This window comes from Achroia grisella, unplaced genomic scaffold (genome assembly GCF_030625045.1).
Source record: "Achroia grisella isolate CSIRO2021 unplaced genomic scaffold, CSIRO_AGI_Agris_v1 utg2156, whole genome shotgun sequence".
NCBI lineage: Eukaryota > Metazoa > Arthropoda > Insecta > Lepidoptera > Pyralidae > Achroia > Achroia grisella.
In genome coordinates this window covers 2198877-2226413 of record NW_026712714.1, presented here as the reverse complement: position 1 = coordinate 2226413, position 27537 = coordinate 2198877, and the positions used below count along the sequence as shown (strand labels likewise).

General features: G+C 32.6%; 1 protein-coding gene across 1 annotated transcript in view; it reads right to left on the bottom strand.

Annotated features, from left to right (window-relative positions):
* Positions 1-219: 219 nt before the first annotated feature.
* Positions 220-27537, bottom strand: part of LOC131842336 (juvenile hormone esterase-like) — a 34259-nt gene continuing 6941 nt past the window's right edge. The window contains exons 2-5 of the mRNA XM_059190875.1: positions 15155-15193; positions 7173-7320; positions 3005-4272; positions 220-2485 (exon numbers count right to left, since the gene is read on the bottom strand). Coding sequence (XP_059046858.1) covers positions 1843-2485; positions 3005-4272; positions 7173-7320; positions 15155-15192 — 2097 coding nt within the window. The 5' untranslated portion in view covers position 15193 and the 3' untranslated portion in view covers positions 220-1842. The remainder of the gene's footprint in view (positions 2486-3004; positions 4273-7172; positions 7321-15154; positions 15194-27537) is intronic.

Sequence of the window (27537 nt, the reverse complement as noted above, 5' to 3'; positions counted from 1 at the left end):
ATATAAACTACATACCACTCTCGATTTGCTATATCTAAACGTTTAATAACAGGCCTATAACAGTTAACAAAAATTACCTATCAAAAAAAAATTGTATATCTTATAAAATCAAAATTTGTAAAATCCTAAGAAAATGCGCAGTGCGTTCATAATTAAAATGCTGGTAAAGTTAAAGAGACTTTATTTCTCAGAAAATAAGAACTACAGATAATATAATTAAAAGTATATACAATAATAAACGAAAAGTATTGAAAAATATTATATATGTCAAAAAAGTTATTTTATACAACTATATATATATTTTTTAACCTCAAAAATAAACTACAGACAGTTTAAATTATTGTAACTTTACTTTTAAGACAAAACAGTTGCAATATCAAGTAAAGGACAAAGCATCTAAACAGCTATATCACAAAGATTAAATTGTTACGGTTTTTATTAACAAAGTTTTGTATTGTTTCATTATACAATTAAAAACCTTAAAATAAAACATATTTATTACATATTTTTACCGATATTGCAGAATACAAGGAGATTGTAATGAGCCATTCATAACTAACATCATGCTAGTTGTTTCAGTAATTTTACCCCCCGCCCTCTTGTCGTAGCTAGACTGACAGATTAAAAAATAAAATTTTTTACCAGAGATAAGATATTACATTTTCTACAGAATATTGTTAAATATGGGTCAACATATACATTAAAGAAAGTTCAGAAAAATACGCCCCAAATTTTTTTTGTTTATTTTTCTACAGGTTATCTATTTTATTGAAATATGTAATAGAATTCTTTATACAGATGTTACATTTATTGTCAGTATCTATAAGTGCATACACGCATGAATTTGCCGTCACACCTAGTAGTTAATGTCGCCTTAAGTACTGACATCCGTAACAGTATAATTATTTATTATTCAACACACTCGTAAAGTGCATCTAATTTCTCCGGTTTTTTATATATAACGCAGCCCATAAAAGACGCATGCACTATAAACGCAAATGGTGAAGTTATATTCCATAACAGCACTATTTGCTATTTTTCAAATTTCAAACTGGCCGCTGAGCGGCGCTAGCAAGCGCTTAGATTAAAAAAAAGTAAAAAAGGCAGGAAATTGCTAAAATGAACAAAATATAATATCACGATTTTTTAGTTTCCTCGCAAGTGTGTTGAAAAACGTCGTACAATATAGGCATATTTAACACACTCGGCTCTATTACGCCCTCGCCTTTGGCTCCGGTTGAAATTCCGCCTCGTGTGTTATAACCATCATAACATATACATACATTATAATAATAATCTTTAATTGGTATGTGTTAATTTTTATACAGGTAGACTCAAAGACATTGCTTAGTTTGCTACTCTACCTTGTAGAAGTAGCGAATAAAAAATAAATATTCATCTTGATTTTTTTAATATACATTTAATGCCGTAAATAATATGAACAGAAGCCTAAAAATTATTTATTCGTCTGAGTTTGTGTGTAATTTTTTAACGACACAGGTATCACGTGGTAATAGAATTTTGTTCAAATTATTTGCATATTGTATTTAGTTACAATTATGATTGTTGTTTAATATATCATTTAACATTATATTGAAAATAAAAATAAAATATTTATGGTACTTTATCTCAATATAGATTTAGTTCACGTATTGCACATGAACTCCCTCAATTGTAAGGCACTGCCGACTAAAATTTCTACATTGCTAATATTTTACAATTCATTACAAATAAAACTATTATTTAATTCATTAAAATAGAATATGATTTCAATGGAATGTTCCAAATTATACCTAAAATAAATAAAATAAAATTCATATTCCTAAAAAGAAAATGGCCGATTCACTTTTTCCCGCCCAAAGCTTCGAAAAAGTTTACGAATTTATTGACACCTATATTTTTAGGTAGGTCATCCTCTGGCGGGTCGTTAGCTCTAATAACATCTTTGGGTACTCCGTTAGGTTGTTGGACCATTTTAATTTCATTTGATGGTCTAGGATTCCTCGCGTAACCATTACTTTGAACGTTTCCATTGATTTGAACTTGATTCTCTTCTACATCAGGTGCATTAGTTAATATTTCTTGTTCAGGAATTGCAGCTGTTTCTACAATTGTTTCTTGAATAAGCTCAGTAGCATTTTGGTCAACTATATTTATTTCTCTAGGCCCCTCATCTACATTTACTTGAGGGGGTACTTCAGGGTCGGATGCTTGGTCCTCTGCTACATCGGTAACTGCCTCGGAGATCGCAGCTGGAGCCTCAATTAGATTTCTCTCTGTCCGTTCTACTTCTTCCGTGTTTGTTTTCGGGTGATCCCATATACGATAATATTTACTGTAAAGGTCATCCCAAAAGTCCATTTTATCTTTATTAAGGTTTGTATCAAGAGACAATTCTGTACCTAAGTTGAGATAATACAGGTTATCTTTAGTTACTGGTAGCCAGGTTACAGATAACAAATGGTTCTCCTCAGGCGTTGGGTTCCTGAAATACGTTTTACATTCATATTTAATAAAGCATTTATATATCCATCATATTGGTACTAACATTATAAATGTGAAAATTAAGGCTTAGCCAATTTTATTCAATCTTAGTCTATCCCACGACCCATTCGTGGGATATAGAAAATAATATAGGTTTTTTATCGTAATTAATTTATATATTCTGGTTACACGACAAAATTCGCATGTAAAAGCTAATATTTTATGGGATCTTAATAATTTCATATTACATATTAGTACCTACTTACGTTATATTTCGTAACCTCATAGAGAAGGTGTTAATAACTACAACACATTCTGTTATTGACTAATGTATTTAGTGTATATTTACTAAATTTATTTGTTGACTAAGGTTGCAAAAATATTAGTTTTTGTTTATTTTTCTATTATACTATTTGATTAATAAATTTTATTTAATAATAATACTTGATCATCAGGTGGGCTTCAGCTCGCTTAATCTATTTTATATTATAATTTATATTATTATTTAATTCAGACTTACCCAGATTTTGCGAAGTTTGTCCATAAGCTCAACATCCTTTCTCTCATCTTCTCATCTTCAGGAGTTGGCACTGCTTCATTCTGGAGGTCATTTTTAAATAAGTATCCCAGTTCATCCATATGTCTGGCATGATTTAAACCTAATGTTGATGTTATATTTTTGGTAATATTCAATTCTCCTACATAATCAAACTTGTAATAGTAAATTGGTTTATTTGTAGCGTTTACTAAGTACTGTACATATCTATGTGTGTCTACGTTGACTAGTTTATCCGATAATAATTCGAAATATTCTTTCAAACTTTCCACTCCAATATCCTTGTCTTTGAAGTACAATTGTTTAAGTTCATCCGCAATTTTCACTGCTTCCTCTGTATTTTTTTCAATATTTAAGTCTTCAGGTATAAATATTTGTAAATCATCATTTGCATTATCAAAAGTAAACTCCAGAGCTGTACTACCAATCATTATAGGAATTTCAGCTACTCTGCCAGATGTTAAAATATCAATAAAGGCTTCTGTTAAAACTGCTTCGGTATTAGGGAACTCTTTTTCTATAACAGCACTGAAAACGTTAATTCCTTTCTTGTAAAACAATTCTAGTGGAGATAATTTTTCACCAGCCTCCGCAATGTCTTTTACTGAGCAAGCTGTTAAAAAGTCTAATAGTTCGTCAACATTTTCTGCATCGGAACCCAGGATTTGCGCTAAGTTCTTAGCGTTTTCTATTGGATTCTTTTGATAACCCCAGCTGTTGAGTGCTGTTCCCGATTGAATGATTGCTTTACTAATCAAATTTTTAGTTAAAGGACTAGCAGTTAATAATGAAGTAGCTACACCACCAGAACTTTCTCCAAATAGTGTCAAGTTACCTGGATTTCCTCCGAAATTTTGGATATTTTCCTTAACCCATCGAATAGCATGCACCATATCTTTAAGACCGGCGTTTCCGGGTACTTCAGGAGTGTTAAGGCATAAGAAGCCGAATGGGCCGCATCTGTAGTTTATAGTAACAACTACAACATCTTTCTCGACTAGATAATCACCTCCATATAAGTTTGAGTTTCCTGAGCCGAATTTAAAACCGCCTCCATGTATGTACAGCATTACTGGGAGGAACGCGCCGTCTAAGTTGGTAGTATAAACGTTTAGGAAAAGGCAATTCTCATCACCAACATACTCTTTTGTAACAGGATCTACTTGTGCACTGACATTGCCTTCTGTTGTGGCATCACGAACACCCTCCCACGGCTCCAACGGTTGTGGGTCCTGAAAATTAAGCATTATATCAATTAATAAATTGTAAAATACAGTTGACATAGCACTAATAACTTACAAAATTAACTCCACATGGCAAATGTTAATGTCTAAAACTGCTTAATATAACTTTGCAAAGAAAGAGTCGAAAAGATAATTAATTATGCAAATTTCTTGATCATCTATATTTTAGCATTGAATTTGCATTTCTTTTCAATTTAATACACAATTTTTTATTAGACCTCTGAATATTCTAGATTTCTTCTAGAATATTCAGTGGTCTAATAAAAAATTGTAAAAAAACATATAATACACGTTTATACCCTTGGTAACATATATATACGCCGTATAATAACTAGAACACGGTGGATAACTAAATTGTTATCTTCAATATCATTAGGTATTTCCAGTTTGATTTAGGTAAATATACGATTTAATAATTTGAATATTCTTAATATATTAGTCAATATTTTAATGCATTCCATAATGTTATATTAGTTCCAGGTATTATTTACATTTACCACATGAATTTTCCTTATAGAAAATATATTTATATTTATAAATATTCTCTAGAAAGGAAATTTTAACTCCGAAATGTATTGAATATATATATATAAGAGAAATACTATTAATCGGGGACTCTTGATGAATAATCTATATTACTTATTTAATTTCAAATCTAGATTTTGTCTACTTTATCTGCAACTTAGAATAATAGTTAATATAAATAAACTACTAAGCTTACTATCATGACCATAACATAAAACGATTGTGAGATTATTAAAAGATTATTAAACGCAATACATAATGTAACTGCATGAATATACCAAGCCTATCTCACTGTAAAAATAACACAGAAAAACCAATATTGTTGAAGTCTAAATAAGACTAGAGTCGTGACGCACTGATAACTGTAATCTTGACAAATACCGATAACGTTATGAATATCTCAGGAGATGGGTTTATGTAAGACGCCTGTATGATGAAATCAAAGACTGCAGCGTGAAATTTGATGTTTTAAGAACTTATCGTGCTAAATATTTTATAACTATGTAGGTACAGGAAATTGACGTTGTTACAATTGTTTCAACTTCATCCGGTAGTCTTAAGTACGGTGCGTAAACAGTTTTTATTATTATTGCAAAATGAATATAAGAAGAAGAGTTTGCTTGACGGCTGATAGGCATCAGTAGAAGAGAATGACATACGATCGATCCCAAATAATGAATGGATAAAGTCAACGCAATAATGATGAACACAAGTATTTATGTCATTTACTTAGTAATAAGTATAGTATAAGTAAGGAGCCAACAGAATATCAGCGCTGCAGTTATCTGTAGCATTATGCTGAGTTGGCTGCCTTTTCACTTTTGCGGCACATAAAGTCACCTACATTTCTTTTATTAATTCGTGTTTTTCTGAATCTCATGTATGTTATGTGTCTGTAATTGTGAATAAAGAATTTATCTATATAAGTATGAAAGACTTATTATGCTCTTGTATTTGTTCTTTGTTATTCATAACAATGATTTCAGACATTCACAGACCAAATACTGAAAAAGAGAAATCTCGTATAGACTTCCAGAAGGAACGAAATAAATCTTATGTTTTTCTGAGGATAGAGGTTGGAAGTTTTTACGCAATCTCTTGTGACTGGGAGATTCCAGATTCTTATTGGAACCCCATGGATGCAACTACTGCATCTATATCATACAGTCGACAATTGGCAATATTGACATACAATTTTATGTGTATGTGATTGTATGATAATGTGATTATTGTAATAAAATCACATTGTGTTAATTCCTGCGTAACAATAATATGCAATAGAAAAATATATTATAAGGATTGTTCTGCTGTAATAAATATGTGTATTTAGTTAGTTACTCTAGTAATAGCTATTATATTTATTTACTTTTGTTGCTATTTGACAGTTTAGTCTTATGTGTATGTATATGAAATATAATAAAGAACAAAGAGTAACACGCAAGTTTCTTATGATGAGTCTGTTTTCCGAATTAGCGGTAGAATCAAACAAACACTATATGACTATTCAAAAATGCTTATTAATAAACCTAATGGTTTATTTGAAAAAAGATCATTTCTATTTCTATTCTCCGTCGTATAAAAATCACTCAAAACGATATAACCATACAATATATAAGATGAGGAAATCATTCCTATTTAGGTAGGCAAAGTTTATATAGACTTAGTGTACAATAAGTCAACATTGTCATAGATATTCTAGAGAAGTGTGTTTTGTTAGTGCAAAAATGAGATTTTTATCAGAAATAATATCGTTGTTGCGAAATCATACGTGATGCTATGTACAGATTTTAATCATTTGTTCTAAAATCGGAAAAGTTTAGCGTTGCGTTAACATCGTATTGATTTTGTTAGAAAAAGGTAAAAAAGAAAAGAAGTAAAGACTAAAATGTGATTTCTTATACTTCACAAGTAATCCGCTCGGCTTCATACCAGTAATTGAACATAATATTGTACAGCTAAACGTTCGTTAGCAATGAATCTGATAGATGAAAACAAAGTTTTTGAGAATATCATGAACATACAGACAGATTTGGCGAGGAACTTTGTTTTATAATATGAGAGATATTCACTAGTACTGAATTGATTATGATCTCAGGAAGATTATAACGCTTCCAGTAGCTGTGGTCAGGTTTCCGCATTGAATATTTGTGGTCTCACACACGCTAATGGTAGCTGAATCAAATAAAATACAAATCCATTAATTAATTAATTATTAGGCCTTCTGCAAAATAACGCGTAATTCGATAAAATATGATGATTCTTATTTAACATATTTTATAGTTGTAATGGAACCTACAGGAACGAGTATATTTTTAATTATTAACCATTATTAATTCTAAGTGTTGTGTTAATCAGATGTTTACCTTAAATCTAAGTGATCCAAGTGGCGGTTTTGCGTAAGGTATACCCTGGAAGCTGTAGAATGACTTCCCTGACGGGCTGGTCACGACCTGCCCTTGCAGCTCTCCATGTTCCACCCTTACTATTGGCGCTTCCGTCATTTTTCCGGAGCTGGTGATAAAAAAACATCATAAATTAAAATATAATAATGAATAACAATATTATCTGATTGCATAAAAATTGAGCGCGCAGCGATTTCTATGTTGATTATCGCGTGCCTTATCCAAGGATAAGGGATAATTAATGTTTGTAAAGTTAGAATGAGGATAGCTAAGATAAAAAAAAAATGTCTATTCAAAAGTGCTTATATTAAGTTTATTTGAATAAAGATTATTTCTATTGATATCCATTTTTATTCAGATTACTTATATCCATATTGGTTAGTATAATACAGAAATAAACGAATTCACTGAAAATAACTATCCACACAATTTAAAAATCGGAATACATTATTATACTATTAATAAATTCGGAAACTCAAATAGAAATAAATAAAACGTGGTAATATCCCGTGATTTTCTTAATTTTACGTATATAATTATCCATGTGAATTGATTGAATCATTGACTGACCTGACTGACTGTCCGATATAGAACGTCATTCGCAACCAAGGTAGTCGTAAATAAAAATAGTACTAAATTAAATTAGTTGTGCCGTTGAAGCGCCATGTGATAATAAACAAACAAACAAACTCACGCACTCGCGTGACTTTTTAATTAGTTATAGTATGAAATCGTTACTTTATTGAAATTAGAACCCCAGTTAAAAGAATTTCCATTGTTTTTCATAGACGCTTGTCTCCTGAAGGTAATCGAGAAATGCGACGCCAGTATGGGATTGTGCATAAATAACACGCGTTGCAAATGTTTTGCAATACCGCTGCATTTATCCCAGTTTCAGTGTCCAATAAAATCATTATTTGTGTAGTAATATTTGATTCGTGGAAGGATGTAGTCATCTATTTTTTATGTACTACTACAGCAAGAGCTTATGATCTACCTGATGGTAGTTTTTTTTCGGCTTACTCTAATGCTGCAACAATTGGCTGTTACGGCTTCACCGGACGATAGGGGGCGAGTGCAGATGGAACTCCAAACCTGCGGAAGGACTTATGGGACGGCTGAAAGCCAACTCCCGCCTGACGGTTACGACTTTAATCTGAGGGCACCGCTAGGGTTTCGAAACTCAGGTCAGGCCGTCGAAATTTCGATCACTATTTGAATTGGACGGAGCATCGCTCGGAGTAAGCGGCGCCTATATACTAGCTGTGCCCGTGATTTCACCCGCGTGAAATTTATATCCTACATGTTATACCGGTATATAAGCTATATTACTGTAAAGTTTCATCAGAATCCGTTCAGCAGTTTTTGCGTTAAACTGTAACAAACCTGTATCCATACTCACAAACTTTCGCGTTTATATTAATATATAAGATTTAATATACAATATGGTAGTCAGAGTAAAAGTCACTTACAGCTTGTTAGACCGGATGTAATTATAAATTACATACGAAACCCACACTCATCGTATAAATTGATATGATAAACATATAGTAGGAATTTATATCTTGGATTATTAAGATTGCGGTTAATTTTGTAACCACTCATCCATCCGGATGTCATAGTCTCTCTGACAGAGACAATTATTTTTATTTCCTTGTGTATGATTTGTATTATTAATAGTCGTTATCTAATGATATATGTCCTTATTACTCGTAAACCTTATTAGTTTTTAGTTATTGACCGAGTATGTTTATCAAAACTGACTAATTCAACTGACTAATCAAATATCTAGGAAATTATTTAATAGATATATTTTTTTATTGTAATGACAAACAAGTATAGGTATATGGGAGCAAGCAAATAAATAACATACATATATCTATATAATATATATAAAATTCTCGTATCACAATATTGGATAAAACTATAATTATTCCAGACATGCCCTGCCTATTCTGGTGTGTAAAAAATTAAAATAATATTTTAATGTACAATCTTCTTATTTATAAAATTCTCGTGTCACAATGTTAGTTACCACACTCCTCCGTAACGGCTTGACCGATTTTATGAAATTATATATGCATATTCAGTAGGTCTGAGGTCTGAAGCTACTATCTATTTTTCAGACCCCTAAGTTATAGGTTGTTTCTTCTTTAACATTTAATTTTTCGATCATTTTTTTTTTCAATGTGGCAATAAAACATACATACAACCCTAAATTTTCACCCTTCTAGCCTGTCTTATTCTGATGTATAAGCTATTTCGTCTAATTTATATAATATCATTTCTTTTAGCCGGTCTTATTCTGATGTATAAGCTACATTACTGTAAGTATTCAGTTTCATTAAAATCCGTTCAGTAGTTTTTGCGTGACTGAGTAACAAAAATCCAATATATTCATTCTCCGAACTCACAAATTTTCGCGTTTATAAAATTAGTAGGATATTAAAATATTTTTAACGTCACGTCGCTTGTTTATCAGATATATATATCCTGTAAAATCTAGTTGATATCACCCTGAACATCTACACATTCAATCAAATATATCTTACAAATCAAGCTTGATGGCGGCTGAAATAGGTGAGACAAGCTAAACTATGAACTAAAGCAACGAAATCTTGGTAATTTTAATTTATAAGATACTAGACGGCAGACCCGGCAGACGTCGTTTTTTCATATATATTAATAGATTACCAATAGCCGAGAGTGAAAAATTATTACAGTACTAATATCGCTATTAAAAACAGGGGTTGACGGTTGAAGGGTGAAAATTTAGGATCGGATGTATTTTTTAAAGCTATATCTCAAAAAAAATGTAAAGATTATCTTCAATCAACAAAAAAAAATTGGATAGGGTGGTCTATCCACCCTTCTCACTTAGGGGTATGAAAAATAGTTTACGACCTATTCTTAAATGTACTGAATAGACACACAAAATTACATAACAATCAGTCAAGTCGTTTCGGAGGAGTTTTTTACGAACGCTGTGACACAACAACTTCATATATTAAATAATATAACCATTACTAATTGTACAATTTTAATTAATTTTATATTTATCCTATAAATATATGTAACATTTTATCATATTAACTATTTGCTATAACACACTTAAAAAAACACTGAGAAAAAAATATGAGAACACAAATGTCAAAAATATCTGGTTACGTAAACACTAAGAAATTGGTAATTATTAATTATCAAAGCAATATTGATAGTCTTTTGCATACACTAAACGGTATATATAGCGCACAACCTTCTCAATTGAATCTATATAATGAATTAGGGAAAAAATTATAATATAAAAAATTTAACGTTTATAAGCAGCTAAAATGTCCTACAGGAATAAATGATTTCTGAATTTGAACCGAGAAGATTGGCAAGTCAGCCAAAATAAATATATAAAAACTTACATTTTTAAATAAATTCCAAAGAACACTCTTACTTGTTTAAAATTGTATTCTACACTAAAAATACAGGTTTAATGCATGCAATAGTGTGTGATATCACTGATAAGATAAGGCACTAGTTACTGTACAGTCAGCATGCGTAACATTTCTCTTAAATCCTTACAAATGTGACTTGGAAAATATTCGGCGGGCTCGATGGTGTGTTGGTTTAGCACACCGCTTTACTTCTGATGGTCGCAGGTTCGATTTTTGCAGGCACAATGCCATCTATTTTAAGCTTGTTATGGGTACTAGACAACTGATAGAAATACTTAGATCCTTTTTTTGTAAATACATCTAATCTCAAGATAAGTAGAGTTTTCGTTACGGGTAGTAAACAATTTATATAAAAACTTAGTTAATTTTTATTTTGTTAATACATACATAATATACATAGAAAACACAAATACCACTACAAACAATCATACTCATGAATAAAAATGTTTTCACCCTATCAGAAAATGAACCTGCGACTAACGGAAGTAAAGCGGTGTGCGCTAGACCACAGAGGCCGCCAATTTATAGTGGTAATTAACCCTTCAAACGAAAGACAGTTTACAAAACTATCTGCTACAGTTAAATTACAATATGTTAAAAACTAACTGTGCCTATAAAAACTAACATTGACTATATAAAGAAAAATATTTAATAATCTAACCCAAAAAAGGCAAAAAAAATTCATCGTTCTCGCTTCAAAGAACACGATTTTCCATACAACATTCCTCTCCCCCTTTCAACCCCGTGCAACCCTTTTTTCGTATTAAAAAGTATCGTCTAGACTATGTACTATGTATGTATGTATGTATGTATGAGCTATGTACCAAATTCAGACAGACAGACAGAAAGACAGAGTGACTTTCGCATTTATAATATTAGTAAGAATAATATAGCGGTTTACTGTGAAACAGAAATTATAAAAAATTGTAAAAAAAAACGATACGAGCAACATGTCAAGAGCAAACAGTTAATTACATGCATTAACTATAGCGACATTCCACAGAATATAAATATGTCAAGTGTCTGACTTTCTAATAATTGTGCATAAATATAAATAATTAAACTTAAATAAAATACAGCCAAAATGGACTAGCTGATAATGTGTTTTATAGATGTTTTTTAATTGTTTAAATAATTTGAGTTTCCAAAGACAAATGAAACATCTAATGATAACCTCGGTGGTATAGCGGTTTAGCCACCGCTTTACTTTCGATGGTCGCAAGTTCCCTTCCAATAAAACGCAATAGGGTCACTAGTTACGTAGGATAAATTCCCTCCCATCTTATAAAGAGAGAGGGGAGGGAGGGGGTGGGTGAAATAATACTAGATGGAATAGTAAATGCCTACGATTTACGTCATCTATACTGATATTTATAAAGAGATAAAGTTTGTATGTTGGTCGAAGTAATCTCCTGTTCTGCTGATCCGATTAAAAAAATATTTCTCTGTTAGATAGGTATATTATTCCCGATTACATTCTATATAACATTATGCAACGACCAAAAGGAGCGGAGCAGTAATGAAAAATATTCATTTTGAGTGCTTACGCTGCATGCGCTTCAGTTATTACCAAAAAATATGTACGACGATTTGTTCTCCTTTAAAAGTTCTAAAAAAGAGTCTCCGACAACATATCTCTATCTTTTAAGATTACTCTTACTCAACTGTCAAAACTCACTATAATCTTTTTTATGGTAATCAAATTTCTTCTAAAATATTGTATTATTTGCGAAGGTGTTTTTACAAACATGATGTTAATCCTAATCCAAATAAATACGTTATTTATAATAAGTATTTAATTTTAAACAAAATGGTCCTTCACATCGTTTGTTTTCAACGAACACTTTAGAAGATATTTTAATTTTAATAAAAGAAGAACTTCAAATATTTGTACCACGCGAAACCGGTAGGTTTGCTAGTAATGCATATTTTACCGACAAAGAGTCGGAATCTATTGATGGTAAATGTACTTTATATCGTATTTAGGTGTCGTATAACATTAGTAAAGATTATGCTTTACCTGATAAAACAATTTATGTAAACAATTGAGTATAATAAACTTTATTTAACATATTTTAAACTATTATTATTTTATCAAAATGTTATCAACTAGAAAGGTTGTAATATGAACATCATGTTATAGAAATTTATACATAATTCGATCATAAGTAATTTAAATATATTGTTAGTCGTGAATTTATTATGGTTATATTTGACTTTTAGTAAGATTATAGACAAATAATATTAATCTAGTCTCAATTTCACCACAGCCATAACTACCAACAAAAGAGTATATATCGGTTTATGGATATGTATAATTTAAAAAAATATATTAGCATTCTGCACGCCTTCTCTATACAAAGTATATGTGTGCGAATGTAATATATGTGTCCGCGTAATTATCGTAAATAGAGGTTTTGTCTCGTAAATAGCTAATGGTAGAGATGTTTTTTTTTAAATCCGTCAAGTATTTTGAGGTTATGCATTACAAACAAAACTACAAAATATCATAACATTATTATTACATTTTATATAAAAAATTAACACATTTATTACGTCAACATTTAGCGGTATTTTATTTGTATTTGACGTCACTAGAATTAGTTACGCTACTTGGCGATAGGTGCCGCTGTAGATAAACAATTAGATACTGTCCTGAAACTCGCTAATGAAGTTTTGTAGTGCGAAATGCAAAAACCTAAAATGTATCACATATCTGCAAAGCACCTACAACAGTCAAGGTGTGCCACCTAAGATCAAACCTAATATCAATATAATAATTAATGCAATAATCCCAAAAACTTCAATTTGAGAAATTGTGCTAACCTAGCTATAGTATCTTTTTACAATAACATTACTTGAAGTCTTATAGGTTTTATTTATAATTAAGATTTAGTACTTAGGTAATAATCATGTCTCAGGACAATTCACACAGCGCCATCTAGTTTTAAGCTATATGTAACTAGATGGTGCTTTGTGCAACTGATACAAATATATAACTATAATAATAATACGCAGGTAGTAGTAGTAAGAACCTAACCTAACTACTTTTAGTGGAAAATTATGGATTTGATATTTTCATCTTAAAATCCTTTACTGGGAACCAGCAATGTTCCAATATCGTTAGCAATGCAGTGCCGTTGCACGATTCCTTATTCATTAATTTAAAAAAAAGTTATAAAATATCGTAATTATTCATCTTTTGAGGTTTTATTTTACTTTTACTTTAAAAGTAATCAAACAAAGATTGTGGTGAGTTATTTGTAAATTACGGACAAATCTGTCTGTAACTGTGAATTTACAATTCCAGTGGTAACTCATTATGTATAATGATGAGTCTTACCATAATGGCATTTCGTAATCAACAAAAATCCTTTTCGATGTCGAATCCAATCTGTACGACCGCGGTTTATTTTCTATTCTCCGTTCTTGCCGTTTCCAATCGTATACGTTCAAATTTTTTGTTAGATCTTCACTCCACGTGTCCATAAAACTCGACCAAACAGTGCTTTCTTCATGAGTTTTCAGATAATTGGAAATTTTTTTATTAACCGGCTTCTTTCCTAATGCAATCAGACGAGATTCTCTAGCGAAGAGATACCTCAGCGATATTCTTTTTAGTATTATTAATTCTTCTAGAGTCTTTGCCATAAACTGTATACACGCAAAAAACAATTAACCAAATGGTAGAAAAATCTGCCACTGGCAACACACAAAAAAAATCACGAACAGTCACTTTCGATTTTAAAATTCAAACTCACTTTTCGACCGGTCACTAAAAATTAAAAAGTACTATGATAAACCGAAGACTTTAGAATAAATGAATAAACAACTAGATTGCTTCATGGAATTTTCGAGAACAATTATCACGGTACGCGACATGATGGATGGTGTAAATTGTGTTAAAAATAGTGTAACGATCACAACAATGTTTTCATTGCTGTTTGTTAATACATAAACTACCTTAACAATCAGGACATAGAACTGAGAATTAAAGTTACATTTTTCGCTAAGAAAATTCCTAACATTATGTGACGTAATAAAGTGTAATATTCATGCTTTATTATTTATTATCATAAGTTAACGAGTACAGCTATTTGGTAGCTATTTATTTACTTTTAGGTTTTGTTTTGAATATATATATAGTTACTACTATGTGTTAATGCTATAAACTATTGTCAACATGTACAACATTTCTTTAAAAAGAATACGAGCCGAGTTTCTTTCCAGTTCTTCTCATCTCGAAATCATTCCGAAGTGACGGTAGATTTGACATACCATAAGAGTCTGTAATAGATGTCTGTAATACATGAATATAGATATTTTGAATTTGAATTTTGAGAGTGCGTGTTTATGAAAAAGCTCAAACATTTTTTATTTATTTTTATATATTTTTTTTCCATTTGGTATAGTGTGTGTAGTTGTATAGTTTGTTTAAACCGAGCAAAGTCAGGGCGAGCTGTTAGTTATATATTAATAGGTGTGAAACGGACTTACCGAAGGTCGTCGAGGAATTCATTGACTGCTGTTATCATTCTGTAACAAACAAACAAAATAATATAATAAAGTGTGTGTTTTTTTATCGAGTACAACCATGTGCCCGAGAAAGTGGAGATTATGCTTATGCTGTGTCGCGAATGGGATACAAGTATACAATACAGTTGTGAATATACGATTATGAACTTATGTGTATCATTTTGGACGACCTTGGTGGTATAGCGGTTTAGCACACCGCTTTACGCCCGAAGGTCGCGGGTTTGATTCCTCGCACGGAACAAACATTTGTATTCATGAGTATATTTGTATTGGTCTGGGTATTTCCTATGTATATTATGTATGTATTTACAAAAAATATATTTCTTTATATAAGAAGTCTAGTAGTACTAGTAGTAGCGGAGATGTGTGTTTAATTATTATCCTGGGTTATTATTATCATTGTTAGTACTGGGGATAACATACTTAAATGTACTAAAACAACCAATATACTTAGTTTAAAATATCGTCTGAATCAGTTGATGCGATTGTTTCGCCGCCCCGCGTGGACTGAGTCACATTGAACATACGAAGCCCTATTCAGTTGTCTGGTCAGGCTTCGACCGGCTTTATTATTAATCTCCTTAAGTTCTCTCAATAAATTTCCCAAGCATTCATTATACGGAATCTGTGGTCGGCTATTTTTTTTTTAATTCTGACACTGGATACCTAATGCACGTTCCACAAAGATGTGTTTGTTGTTGTTGCATACCTATAACCTTAAATTATGTGCTGTTTTTAGTTTTCTTGGGTTTCAAATTAAGAATACCACAGAGTAATTAGTACAATATTTTTAAAAAGTTGCCACCTCATTTATGGGAATTGAGCTCAAATTGAAATAGAAATAATCTCTGATTATTTCTATTTCAATTTGTGCTCGTTACATTAGCGTTGACAGAAACTATTAATTTAGTTGACTATTAATATTATTGGAAATTTTTAAATTATGGATAATAATATAATAATATTTTTTGCATAGAGTTCCGAATTGTTTTTTTTTTCATAAATACGGCACAGCATATCACACTAATCTGGTGAAAATATATATGAGTTTGAAGATGTTTCTATGATTGTTACTTGGCCAAGCATGGGCAGCTAAAATTGGGTATAAAAAATTCAGACAGTTATGATAACTGTTATTCTAATTACGCGGGTGAAGCCGCGAGTTATAACTAGTTACATTATACACAGGAAGGTCACGGATTGAACCGGTTGTCTCGTCCAGCTTCCGTTTCAAGTGCAACCGTACCGTATAGCATAGCGAATTGGTGTCAATGTCCACCTCACATTCATCAATACGTATCTACTATTATAAATATAAATATTTATTGAAGAATATTTAAATGTCCAACATATCAATACGTATCTACTATTAGAAATATACATACTTATTTATTTAAAAACAAACATCCAGCTATTACCATCGACAGGGAATTCTTTCCCATACGCTGTAACCTAAGTGATCTCTCGGACAGTGCAGTTTCAGAGGAGTTTCCTCCTACGTACGCTTAGATTGTGGAAGAAGGGTACCTATATTAAAATTTGTTAAGGGTCGGCAACGCGTACGTGACACTCCTGGTGTTTCAGACGACACTACTGTAACAATTTACCATCGGATGGGCTATATGCTTGTTTGCCAATGCCATAGTATAAAGACAAAAAAGTAAATTTAGAACATCTAGTTAATTTAACAATTATAATCAGTAATAGAATTCACACAGCGCCATCAAGTTCGAAGCTGCTTAGTTTGTATTATGTGTACTAGACAACTAATATAAATAAATATATATATTTTTTGTTAAATACATACAGAATATCCAGACCAATTACTGCGCAAATAGGGATATGGTTTTAGGGTACAATGGGACTGACATGTACTTAGATGGCACAAAAGTCCCTAAATTTAAAAAGAAATTAAAAAAAAAAAAAAATAGGGATATGTTATTATAAACAATCACATTATCGTAAATAGTTTATGAGACTCACATCTTAATAATAAATTCATTGGACAATAACTCTACTAAATTGCCTCCCACCTTACTTAGGTTTTACTGTCTATGAAATATTATGTTTTTGCCAAAACAACATACTAAGTACATCGGAAAAAAGGCAGTGTGCGCACTGCTACATCCTATGTGGTTGTAGCCCACTCATGCATAAACGAAATATCTCCTTTGGAAAGTTTACGCTTTATCCTGAGGAGATAAAACCATCGCTATTAAGAATATCTTTCAATTCTTGTCCCTGACTGGTCTAGGTAGCCAACTCTGAGAACGGGCGAGCTATTATCATCTATGTAGGTCGCAGCACCTGACTATTGTCCCCAAACCCCTCAATAATAATGGGGGCAAGAGGATTGTTAGTAATGTGGACGCATGACCCCATTGCTAGCAATGTACCATGTCAGGTTGACCTCCACGCGGTTCCCCCTGGAAACCATCGTGATACATTCCCGGTGAATTTGTCACGTTGGGCTAACTAATCTGACTTCATGTTCATCCTATCATCCTCCACTGGTGCCCAGCCAGCGTAAACCGTTAGCGCAGACGGGTGCATCATTCCATTATCATCCTTTAAAAAAACCCCTCAATAAAGAGGCAGAAAGGGATTGTTAGTAATATGAAATAATTACTCCATTGCTAGCAATATGGCCTGACTTGGTCAGGTTGACCTCCAAACGGTTCCCCCTGGAAACCATCGTGATGAATTCCTGATGAATTTGTCCCGATGGGCTTACTGACCTAACCTCATTTTCATCTTATCATCATCCACTGGTGCCCCGCCACCACTAGCGCAGGCGGGAGCACCATTCCATAATTATCCATATTAAGTTTCTACATGTTCTTAAAGAAACAGGGAAAAAGGATACACAACAAATAATAGTTACTCTTACATCTACTGACGACCTCGGTGGTCTAGCGGTCTAGAACACCGCTTTACGTCTGATGGTCGCAGGTTCGATTCCTCGCACGGCACAAACATTTTGTATCATGAGTATGATTGTTTGTACCGGTCTGGGTGTTTTCTATGTATACATAGATTTATTTTTTATTTTTGTAAATACATATATTTAGTTGAAATAACACACGCTTTAGCTAGCTTAATTTAGGTCTAGATGGCGCGGTGTGATTATTATTATTATCTAATTTACTCCCAAGGTCTCTGCTTCTTCCTTATCTCATTCGTTTGGGGTCGGCATATGATTTTTTCCCTCATTCATCCCTGTTCGCAGTCATCTTGTTATGTCCCTTTCTTGCCAATCAAAAATATAAAGTGGAGTGCTTTAATATATCAGACACTTAAACTTATTTAGGAGATATATATTTATTAATGGTATAGTAGTCGGTGTAATTCGCAGTCATCTCGTTATTCAATCTTTTTCTTGCCTTATCATCATTACATATTTTATTAAAACAAAGTCGCTGTCGCTGTCTGTCCATGTATGCTTAAATCTTTAAAACTACGCAACAGATTTTGAAGCCGGTTTTTTAAATAGATAGAGTGATTCAAGAGGAAGGTTTATATGTATTATATAATACATGTACACCCGGGCGAAGCCGGGGCGAGTAGCTAGTTAAAAATATAAAGTAGGTACCCCCAAGGTATCACACACTTATTCTCATATACCAGATATATTCTACTTATATATATAACTAGTACTAATAACAACCCTCTTGCCACACCACGCCACGTGATATGAATCCATATAAATACATATTGCTTTAAATATTAATAACAGGCGACCGACCCGACTTGACAATTTTGGTCCCGATTTAACAAAAATAATAAGTTTAACACATATACACTCTTCAATATTGACGTACTCTATAAAACTGCAGTGCATCACCTTGCTCTATTATCGATATCTACCTCATCGTAAACCATTTAAGGATTCTTTTCCCACGTTGGGATATATTATCAAAGTTTTCATATGGATCCCTAACGATTTTAACGTTTTGTCGTTAAATGTCAAAATCATAGCAGGGTCAATGTCAGTCCACCGCGACTTCGACTGCGGTGGCCCCCTCTAATAGCAGGACCCAACTCTGCGGGTTCCCTATGCGGAACTTATTTCATCTCGCGACTACTCCGTGACTTCGGACCTAATGAGGTGGGGTGGGACGGTGGAACAACTACCACACCTGTAGTAACATGAACTATAGCCACCAAGTTTATTACTCCTTCTCCTCAAGTTGTTTTCCTCAGGAGGTCGTGACAGCTTCGCAGAATTACTTCTCTTTGATTACACTCCTCCATCTGTGCCGGTCTTTTGCCTAATGAAACGCAGTGTCCAGAGATGAGCGAATTTGGTTAGATAAGATGATCTATGTGTGGCTATGCCCTCTAGAACGTTTCACATCCACCTTGCCAGTCACCATTAAATGCTCCTGGTTATGACCTTCTTTCCAGGCCATGTGACTAGTACGAGTTAAAATTTATAATATAGGGTCTTTAGAGGGGCGCAGCTGACGTGTATCTAGATCACTCTCGAAGTTGGGTTAAACCTCTGTATACTAATGCAATTAGATAAAGTTAATAGGTTTTTAAATAGTAATAAATTACTTTTTTATTAAGAAATAATTATTGAGTAAAACTTATTATACCTACCTATTTTCGAAGAACTGACAAGAAACTCAGCTCGTATTTTTTTTAAATAAACGGGCGTACATATTTTGAATAATACAGATTCATTTAAGTTCAAATTTGGAGAATAGAGTGACCACCAGCATATGCTATTGCAAAAAAACAAAAAATCAGTGTTCGCAACCTGAACAGACCAGTCCCCACTAGCAGCACCCGTTCACGAGTATGACGGATGAGTCAGCCATCATTGCACTAAACCATATTAGAGGGAATCGACTCGGCCCACCACGCCGCCACAAGTTTGAACTTTATAGCGAGCATGACTGTTTCAAGTTACTCCACTATGTCATTTATATTATTTATAGCATAAGCTGTATCAATTACATTTTTCACCCATTACAATATTCCATACCTATATTCTTTAAAGTAGTTTTACACTAATACTCACATTACATAACACATGATAGTAATAAGTGCATAAGTGACCGAAACTGTCCTATATCTAACCAATATTATAAACGCGGAAGTTTGTATGTAAGTATAGATGTTTGTTACTCTTTCACGAAAAAGCTACTGAATGGATTTTAATGAAACTTCACAATGATGTAGCTGAAACATCAGAATTACACATAGGCTAATTTCACTCGGGTACAGCCAGTGATTAATAATAGTCACTTTTACGTTCGCAATAATTACGATAATATAAAGAATTCAAGTATCATAATTAGAAGAAAGACGATCTCGCCGGCTTGTAGTCTCAATAATATATTGATCATTGGCCAATCAAACAAATCGAGAACGATCCATGATATGCAGTTTTTTTTTATAAAGTGAAAGTGACTGTAAAGTATGCAACATGGTCATTGCAGCAATATGATATCGTAAACACTAATATTGGAAAGAGATTTGGTTTCTTGTTTGTTTCTTTTTATATAATAGCTGGGCCCGCGGTTTCACCCGCGATAAACTTCAATAAAAAATATAGCCTATGTGATTGTGATGTGATGCATATTATTGTAAAGAATAGAATAGAAAATCATTTATTCAAATAAACTTAATTTAATCACTTTTGAATAGTCATAGTTATCATTCTTTTAATCTACCGCTCATTCGGAAAGCTGTCTCATCACAAGAAGAAAGAGCAAGAAATTTGCAAAAGTTTAATCAAAATCAGTTCAGTAGTTTTTGCGTGAAAGAGTAACAAACAACCATACTTACATATTTTCGCGTTTATAATATTATTAAGATTAAGATAAGATAATGACGAAAAATCTGACAGGTTACCTGATGGTAAGTGGTAACAGTCACTCATATACACGAAGAGGATCGTGGATGTCACGTCATCATGTGCCCCGTGATACATGTGGAGTATTAAGATATCATCTTATCTCATCCTCTAACCGAAACATATGCATAAGGTTTCTGCATGAGCTGTCAGAACATTGAAAAAACGTCATCATATACAAAATTTACAAGCGTATCTTAAATAGGTCTTCCCCCCTCCAATCGATCTTTCGTGGAATTCAAACGGGGATTGCAATGACCTGAACTGAGTTTTGAACCCCTAACGGTGTCCTCAGACTACAATCGTATGTATCAAACAGCCATTGGTCTTTAGCCGCTCCATAAGTACTTCCGAGGGTTTGGTGTCATCTGCACTCGTCCTCTATCGTTTGGTGAAGCTGTAAATTCCAGCTGCGGCCTACAGCATTAGAATAGTTCAAAAAAAGGCTGAAATAGGTTAGACTACCACAGAAGTATAGTAAGGTAAGATGCAGATCACTTTCTATAAAGTCGACACACTCAAAAACTTAGTTAAGCCTTTAAGGTGTGAGAAAAACTGGAATGTTCTATGGCAGAGGGGGATAAAATAGATGTTTGCTTAACGGCGATTAATCACAGACAAAAACTAGACACATATAAAGAATACGAGCTGAGTTTCTTGTCAGTTGTTCTCATCTCGAAATCATTCCGAACTGACGGTAGATTTGACATATCATTAGAGTCTGTAATAGACGTACATGAATAAAGATATTTTGAATTTGAATTTGAATTTGAGATATAGTCTATGGGGACGCCGGACCCATAGAGTATTGGATTGGGTGTACTAAAAATAGGTTTAAAATGAAAACTGCTTAATAAATTAACTTCTAGAGATAATTGACTTTAAATTAAAATTAATACAAAACTACACATATCCTTATCTTATAATTTAAAATATATTTTGAATTTGAATTTGAAACAATAAACAGTTTTACCTACAATTAATTAAATAATTAATCTACCTACATATCCTAATATATCACAGTGAATGTATAAAAACAAATTAACTTTCTCATTTATATTACTCAGGATTAGTCAGCCATTTTTCTCACGAAGCGATGTTTTGTTATCAATGTTTTATCAACAGCGCCGTATCTCATGAGAGTGTTTATCTTGAACTGAAATATGTGGTAATAATATCAGGCAAATATTTTATTACATTATTACAATTATCTATAACTAGCGATACACCTCGACTTCGCATGTACGTACACTGCATATAACTCCCTCCTCAATTCCTCGTTCAATTTAAACTAGTACCGAAATTACTACTATAGGCTAAAGTATCCGTTAGGCAGGAATTACCTTTCAGCCGCCCCATAAATCCGCGGGTTAGGAGTGCCATCTGCACTCGCCCCCTATCGTCCAGTAAAGCTGTAAAGGCCTGCCGTGGCCAACAGCATTAGAGTAGTCCGAAAAAAAAACTATATAATAACATGTCAGCCGCCTAAATGAAAACTACTGTTGTGCTAAACTGGTCTATATAAGTACTCAATCCATAACTAAAGTACGCAGTTATAATAAATATCAAAAAGAACAGGTACTACAAAACCAAATAACAGGTTTTCCACAGACTTCTTTGGGTAGGGGTTGCTATTTGGCGAAATGATTATTATTATTTCTTTGGTTATAATATACATTTTCTTTTTATTCAATTTACATTAAATTATACTGCGATTTATATTCAATTTTTTTTCTATCATATTATCAATCACTTCCGCCGTAACACACCGCTCAGGCAGTCGCGCTGTTTTTATTGCTCATTTCGTTTGTTAATAATTTCAAAATCGGTTGAAGCTGAAAATCCGTGATTTGTTCCCTGAACAAATCCACATTAACTTAGGACCATTCTATATTTCTGTTGTTATTTGTATATTTGTGTATAATGTTAATATTATGTCGATGTATGTATTGTTCACATTTATACAAGCGTAATGGTTTGTAAAAATTCAATAAATGTCTTACTTATCTGTCTCTCTATTTATCTATTCATAAATCTAACCTAGATGATAATGTACTCTCCAAATGATAGTGAAAACTGTATCAATATCCAATTATTTTATCGAACTATTCGAGTTATTGCCTCCGATGGTTTTAATTCGCCGAATGAAGAATGCAGATGGTTAAAGGTCACTTTAAAGCGTGAGGACTTACGGAGTCCGCTCCGTAAGTCCTTACGCTTCAAACAGGAGAAGGCTGGAATTTTATCCGAAAAATTCCAACTTTCTCCTGCCTGACTAATACGACTTTACTATAAGAATAGGAATTTCGAAATTTCGATTGGAACAAGCTCCCTTGTTTTTTTACGAGTGATTTAAAATTGGATAAACGGTCTGACGAAAACAGCGTCTTTTAAAATGTACAAATACATATGTAAAGGTAGGTAATAGCTAAGGATGTTATAGATATGAAATTTCGGATACGGATAGGTTTCGGATATAGGAATGATTATTATACCGGATACGGATACGGATGCGGATATGAAATTATTTCGGATTATCCGTTAGTTTTGGATAATTTCGGTTACGGATATTAATTTTTTAAGGAATTTCAAAAGTAAACTACAAATAGCTAATAAAATGTTTACATAACGTGTACCTCAAGTAGGTGTATCCGATATTATCCGAAACTTTTATTTCGGATTCGGTTAAGGTTACGAATTTTTTTTTATATCGGATATCCGATAGTTTCGGTCACGGTTAAGGATATTTTTTTATATCGGATATCCGATAGTTTCGGTTACGGTTACGGATATTTTTTTATATCGGATATCCGATAGTTTCGGTTACGGTTACGGATATTTTTTTATTTCGGATATCCGATAGTTTCGGTTACGGTTACGGATATTGTTTTATATCGGATATCCGATAGTTTCGGTTACGGTTACGGAGCTCCCTAACATCCCTGGTAATAGCATATACGGCTATTTAATTCTTGTTTTATGTAATTTCCCCAACCGCTCTTTTTTATTGTATTATAAATTCTTTTTGTCTATATCTTGTACTCATTACACCAAACCAACATCTTACTGATATTATAAAGAAAGTTTGTGAGTATGGATGGATACTTGAATGGATACATGTTTGTTACTCTTTCTTGCAAAAACTATTGAACGGATTTTAATGAAACTTTACAGTAATATAGCTCATACATCAGAATAACACGTAGATTACAAATTTCAACGATTAAAACCGTTAGTAAAAAGCGTTAGTAAAAAATATATGAATAAATATACAATTACATACAAAACAATACGATACGGCTGATTCATACAATTTGCATTCATGTCGCTGAGCATTTGTTACTTCAAGGTTTCCTGTTTTTACGACCTTCAGTGTTTAGACATTATCATTATTAGAATAGAATAGAAATAATCCTTGTCCAAATAAAGTCAATATAGAAAGTGTTTTTTATAATTCTATCGTCATATTAGTAATAGAGACTGGAAGAATGGGCAAGAAGTTATTATAATACTAGCAGTTATCCGCTACTTTGTCTGCACTCATTTGGATCCCCTATTTCCCACTTTCCAGATTACAATTTGAGAGAAAAGACAACATTTGTCAATGAAAGACAATGTATCTACATGTTCAATTTCATTAAGATCCTTTCAGCCGATGGTCGTGAAAGGGTATAGACGTACAGACACTTTCAAATTTATATTATTAGTAGCTAAAAACTTAATCATTATATTTTAGGCTGTTGATTAAATATAAATAAATATGACATTCAAAGTTTGTAAAAATGTTACCTTGGGTTTGTAATAGGGGATAAAAGTATGCAAGAACATTTTTTCTTGGATTCTTTTGGGTTACATTATTTACCATTTTTTCTACAGCTAGTATTAGTAACAATTTCATTATCGTCTTTTAATAGCACTAGTGAGAAGTCGAAGCGGACCACTAGTTTATAATACCTAAAGGTCATAAAGGTAGCATAGATACGTATATTAATAGATCTATTAGATATTGTGTCATAAATAATATAATAGGTAACTATGACCGTCGGCCGTTGATACCACGTGTCAACGTACGTGCCTGTCACACTACCATTATACATCTATATAGCTATATATATAATATATATAGCATCGTTTAGTCTTATATATCAACCTATAGACAATAGAATTCCTACAAAACGAAAACCAATTATTGCCTCATATAAAATTCCCGTGTCACAATGTCAGTTACCTCCTATATACTCCTCTGATAAGGGTTGACCGATTTTTATGAAATATTAAATGCATATTCAGTACAGTGGGTCTGCGAATCGTCTACTATTTACTCGTATTTTTCATACACTTAAGTGATGAGGGTCACATGTCCATCCCTATCATTTATTTTTTATTTTTTGGACAAAATATTTTTTTATAATGGCAATAATAATATATACAACCCATAATTTTCACCCTTCTGTCACCAACCAATAATAGTTATTTTTTTAATTCACTATTCTTTCGGAAAGTTATTAAAAAGTGGTTAAATTTAAATTTAATTGAATAAAGGATTGCCTATTGTAATGAACTGATTGAGTTCAAGCTGTTTTTAAAGGAACTGATGATTTTTAAAGGGTACAAAGGCATTTATTTCTTAGGGTAGACACCCACTTGTACACAGCATGGATTGTTTAAAGATATTTAAATTGCGACTTAAAAAGTCTAAATGTAAAAATTGGCAACGCTTCTCCAAAACCATTGTTTTAATCTAAGGCCATTTCAGGCTGTCTAGCCCTGTAGCACCAACCTTCAGTGAATAGACAAATTTCAGCACAATGGCGCCTTACGACAAATTACTTCGTTGGCATTGATTTAATGTTATTGCTCTCATTGTCTTCCAGACTAACTGACAGGCCTGTATAACGCAACAAATGAATTTAACATAATTTTTATTTTCATAAAATAAGGTGATCTATCGGAGCAGAGGAAGGCCGGATAAGAGATGGATGGTCTGTGCGAAAGACGATAGGGAAAGGGGAGAAAGAGATAGATAAACAAGATGACTGCAAACAGTGACTAATCGAAGAGAAAATATATTGCGCGGACCTCAAATTAATGAGATAAACAAAAAGTAATATAGGTCATATTACTTTTTGTTTGTATCTTGTGGTAATCGGTTAACGTAGTAGTTTATGGCCATACAATGATGATCCATAAGAAACTTTGATACGCCTTCACTGAAAATATTTTTTTCATTGAAAGCAACCTCCAATACACGCATACCCATCCACCCATGCATACACACACAGATCCACCAACACTTACCTATTTAAATTGTAAAATATCCTGAATAATCCACTCATAACTACACCACAATATAGAAAACGACAGTGACTTCTGAAACACAGGTATTTTCTAAACCTACCTCAGAAGTCAGGGACTTCATAAATAATTTGTAGTATACGTCAAATAAAATAATTTATTATTAAAACGTTTCTTAGAGATAGCAAGTTTCTGTTGAAACGCGCGCGATATCGAGAGAAAAACAACAAGAATGGCGGAATAACAGATAGTCATCAATAATATACGTATATAAAATTCTAATTAGAAATTATCATGTCCTAACACTTCAACAATAAACATGCAAGCCTTAAACATGAACAATCGAAGGAAGGGTGACCGTATTGTTATTGTAAATTGTCAATAAATGACGCCATTAAATAATGACAGGTATACATGATTGACTACTGCATCGTTTGCTCATAAGAACAATAACTAACTTGTCCAAATGAAAAGTTAATAGTATAATAATATGTCATATATATTTATATTAATACTACCTGTTGCCCCGCGAAATGACGATACAATAAAATATTTAATAATCTAACACAAAAAAGCCAATCCAAAAGTTTCATCGTTCTAGCTTCAAAAATGACCAATGTCCATATAAACTTTCATCCCCTATTAAGGGGTAAGGGTAATATGTTAACGGGGTAAAATAAAATAGTGGATGAAAACAAACTTTGAATGTTAGAATAAATATTTATTTATATTTAATCAACATCCTAAAAATAAATTTGAATTTCTAGCTTTAAATTCGTGAAGGTTTCAATATCGTATCGGTTCGAAAATACCATTGCTGGAAGGTGATTCCACGATGTAATTGTGCGTGGCAATGTTTCTAAAATTCGTACTGTGGAGGCCCGCCATTCATTAAGATGATTCAAATTCAATATCAAAATATCTTTATTCATATAGGTCCATTACAGACTTCTATAATATGTCAAATTTACCGTAAGTTCGGAATGATTTCGAGACGAGAACTGACAAGAAACTCAGCTCGTATTCTTTTCAAATAAATGTTGTACATGTTTACAATAATACAGATTTATTTATAAATTTAAATTTGGGAGTATAGAGTGGCCGTCATCAGGATGATATTTTTGTTTCTGGCGGGTGGTACGGTGGTGAAACTCAGTAGCTGGTATTAATATCCGAACAATTC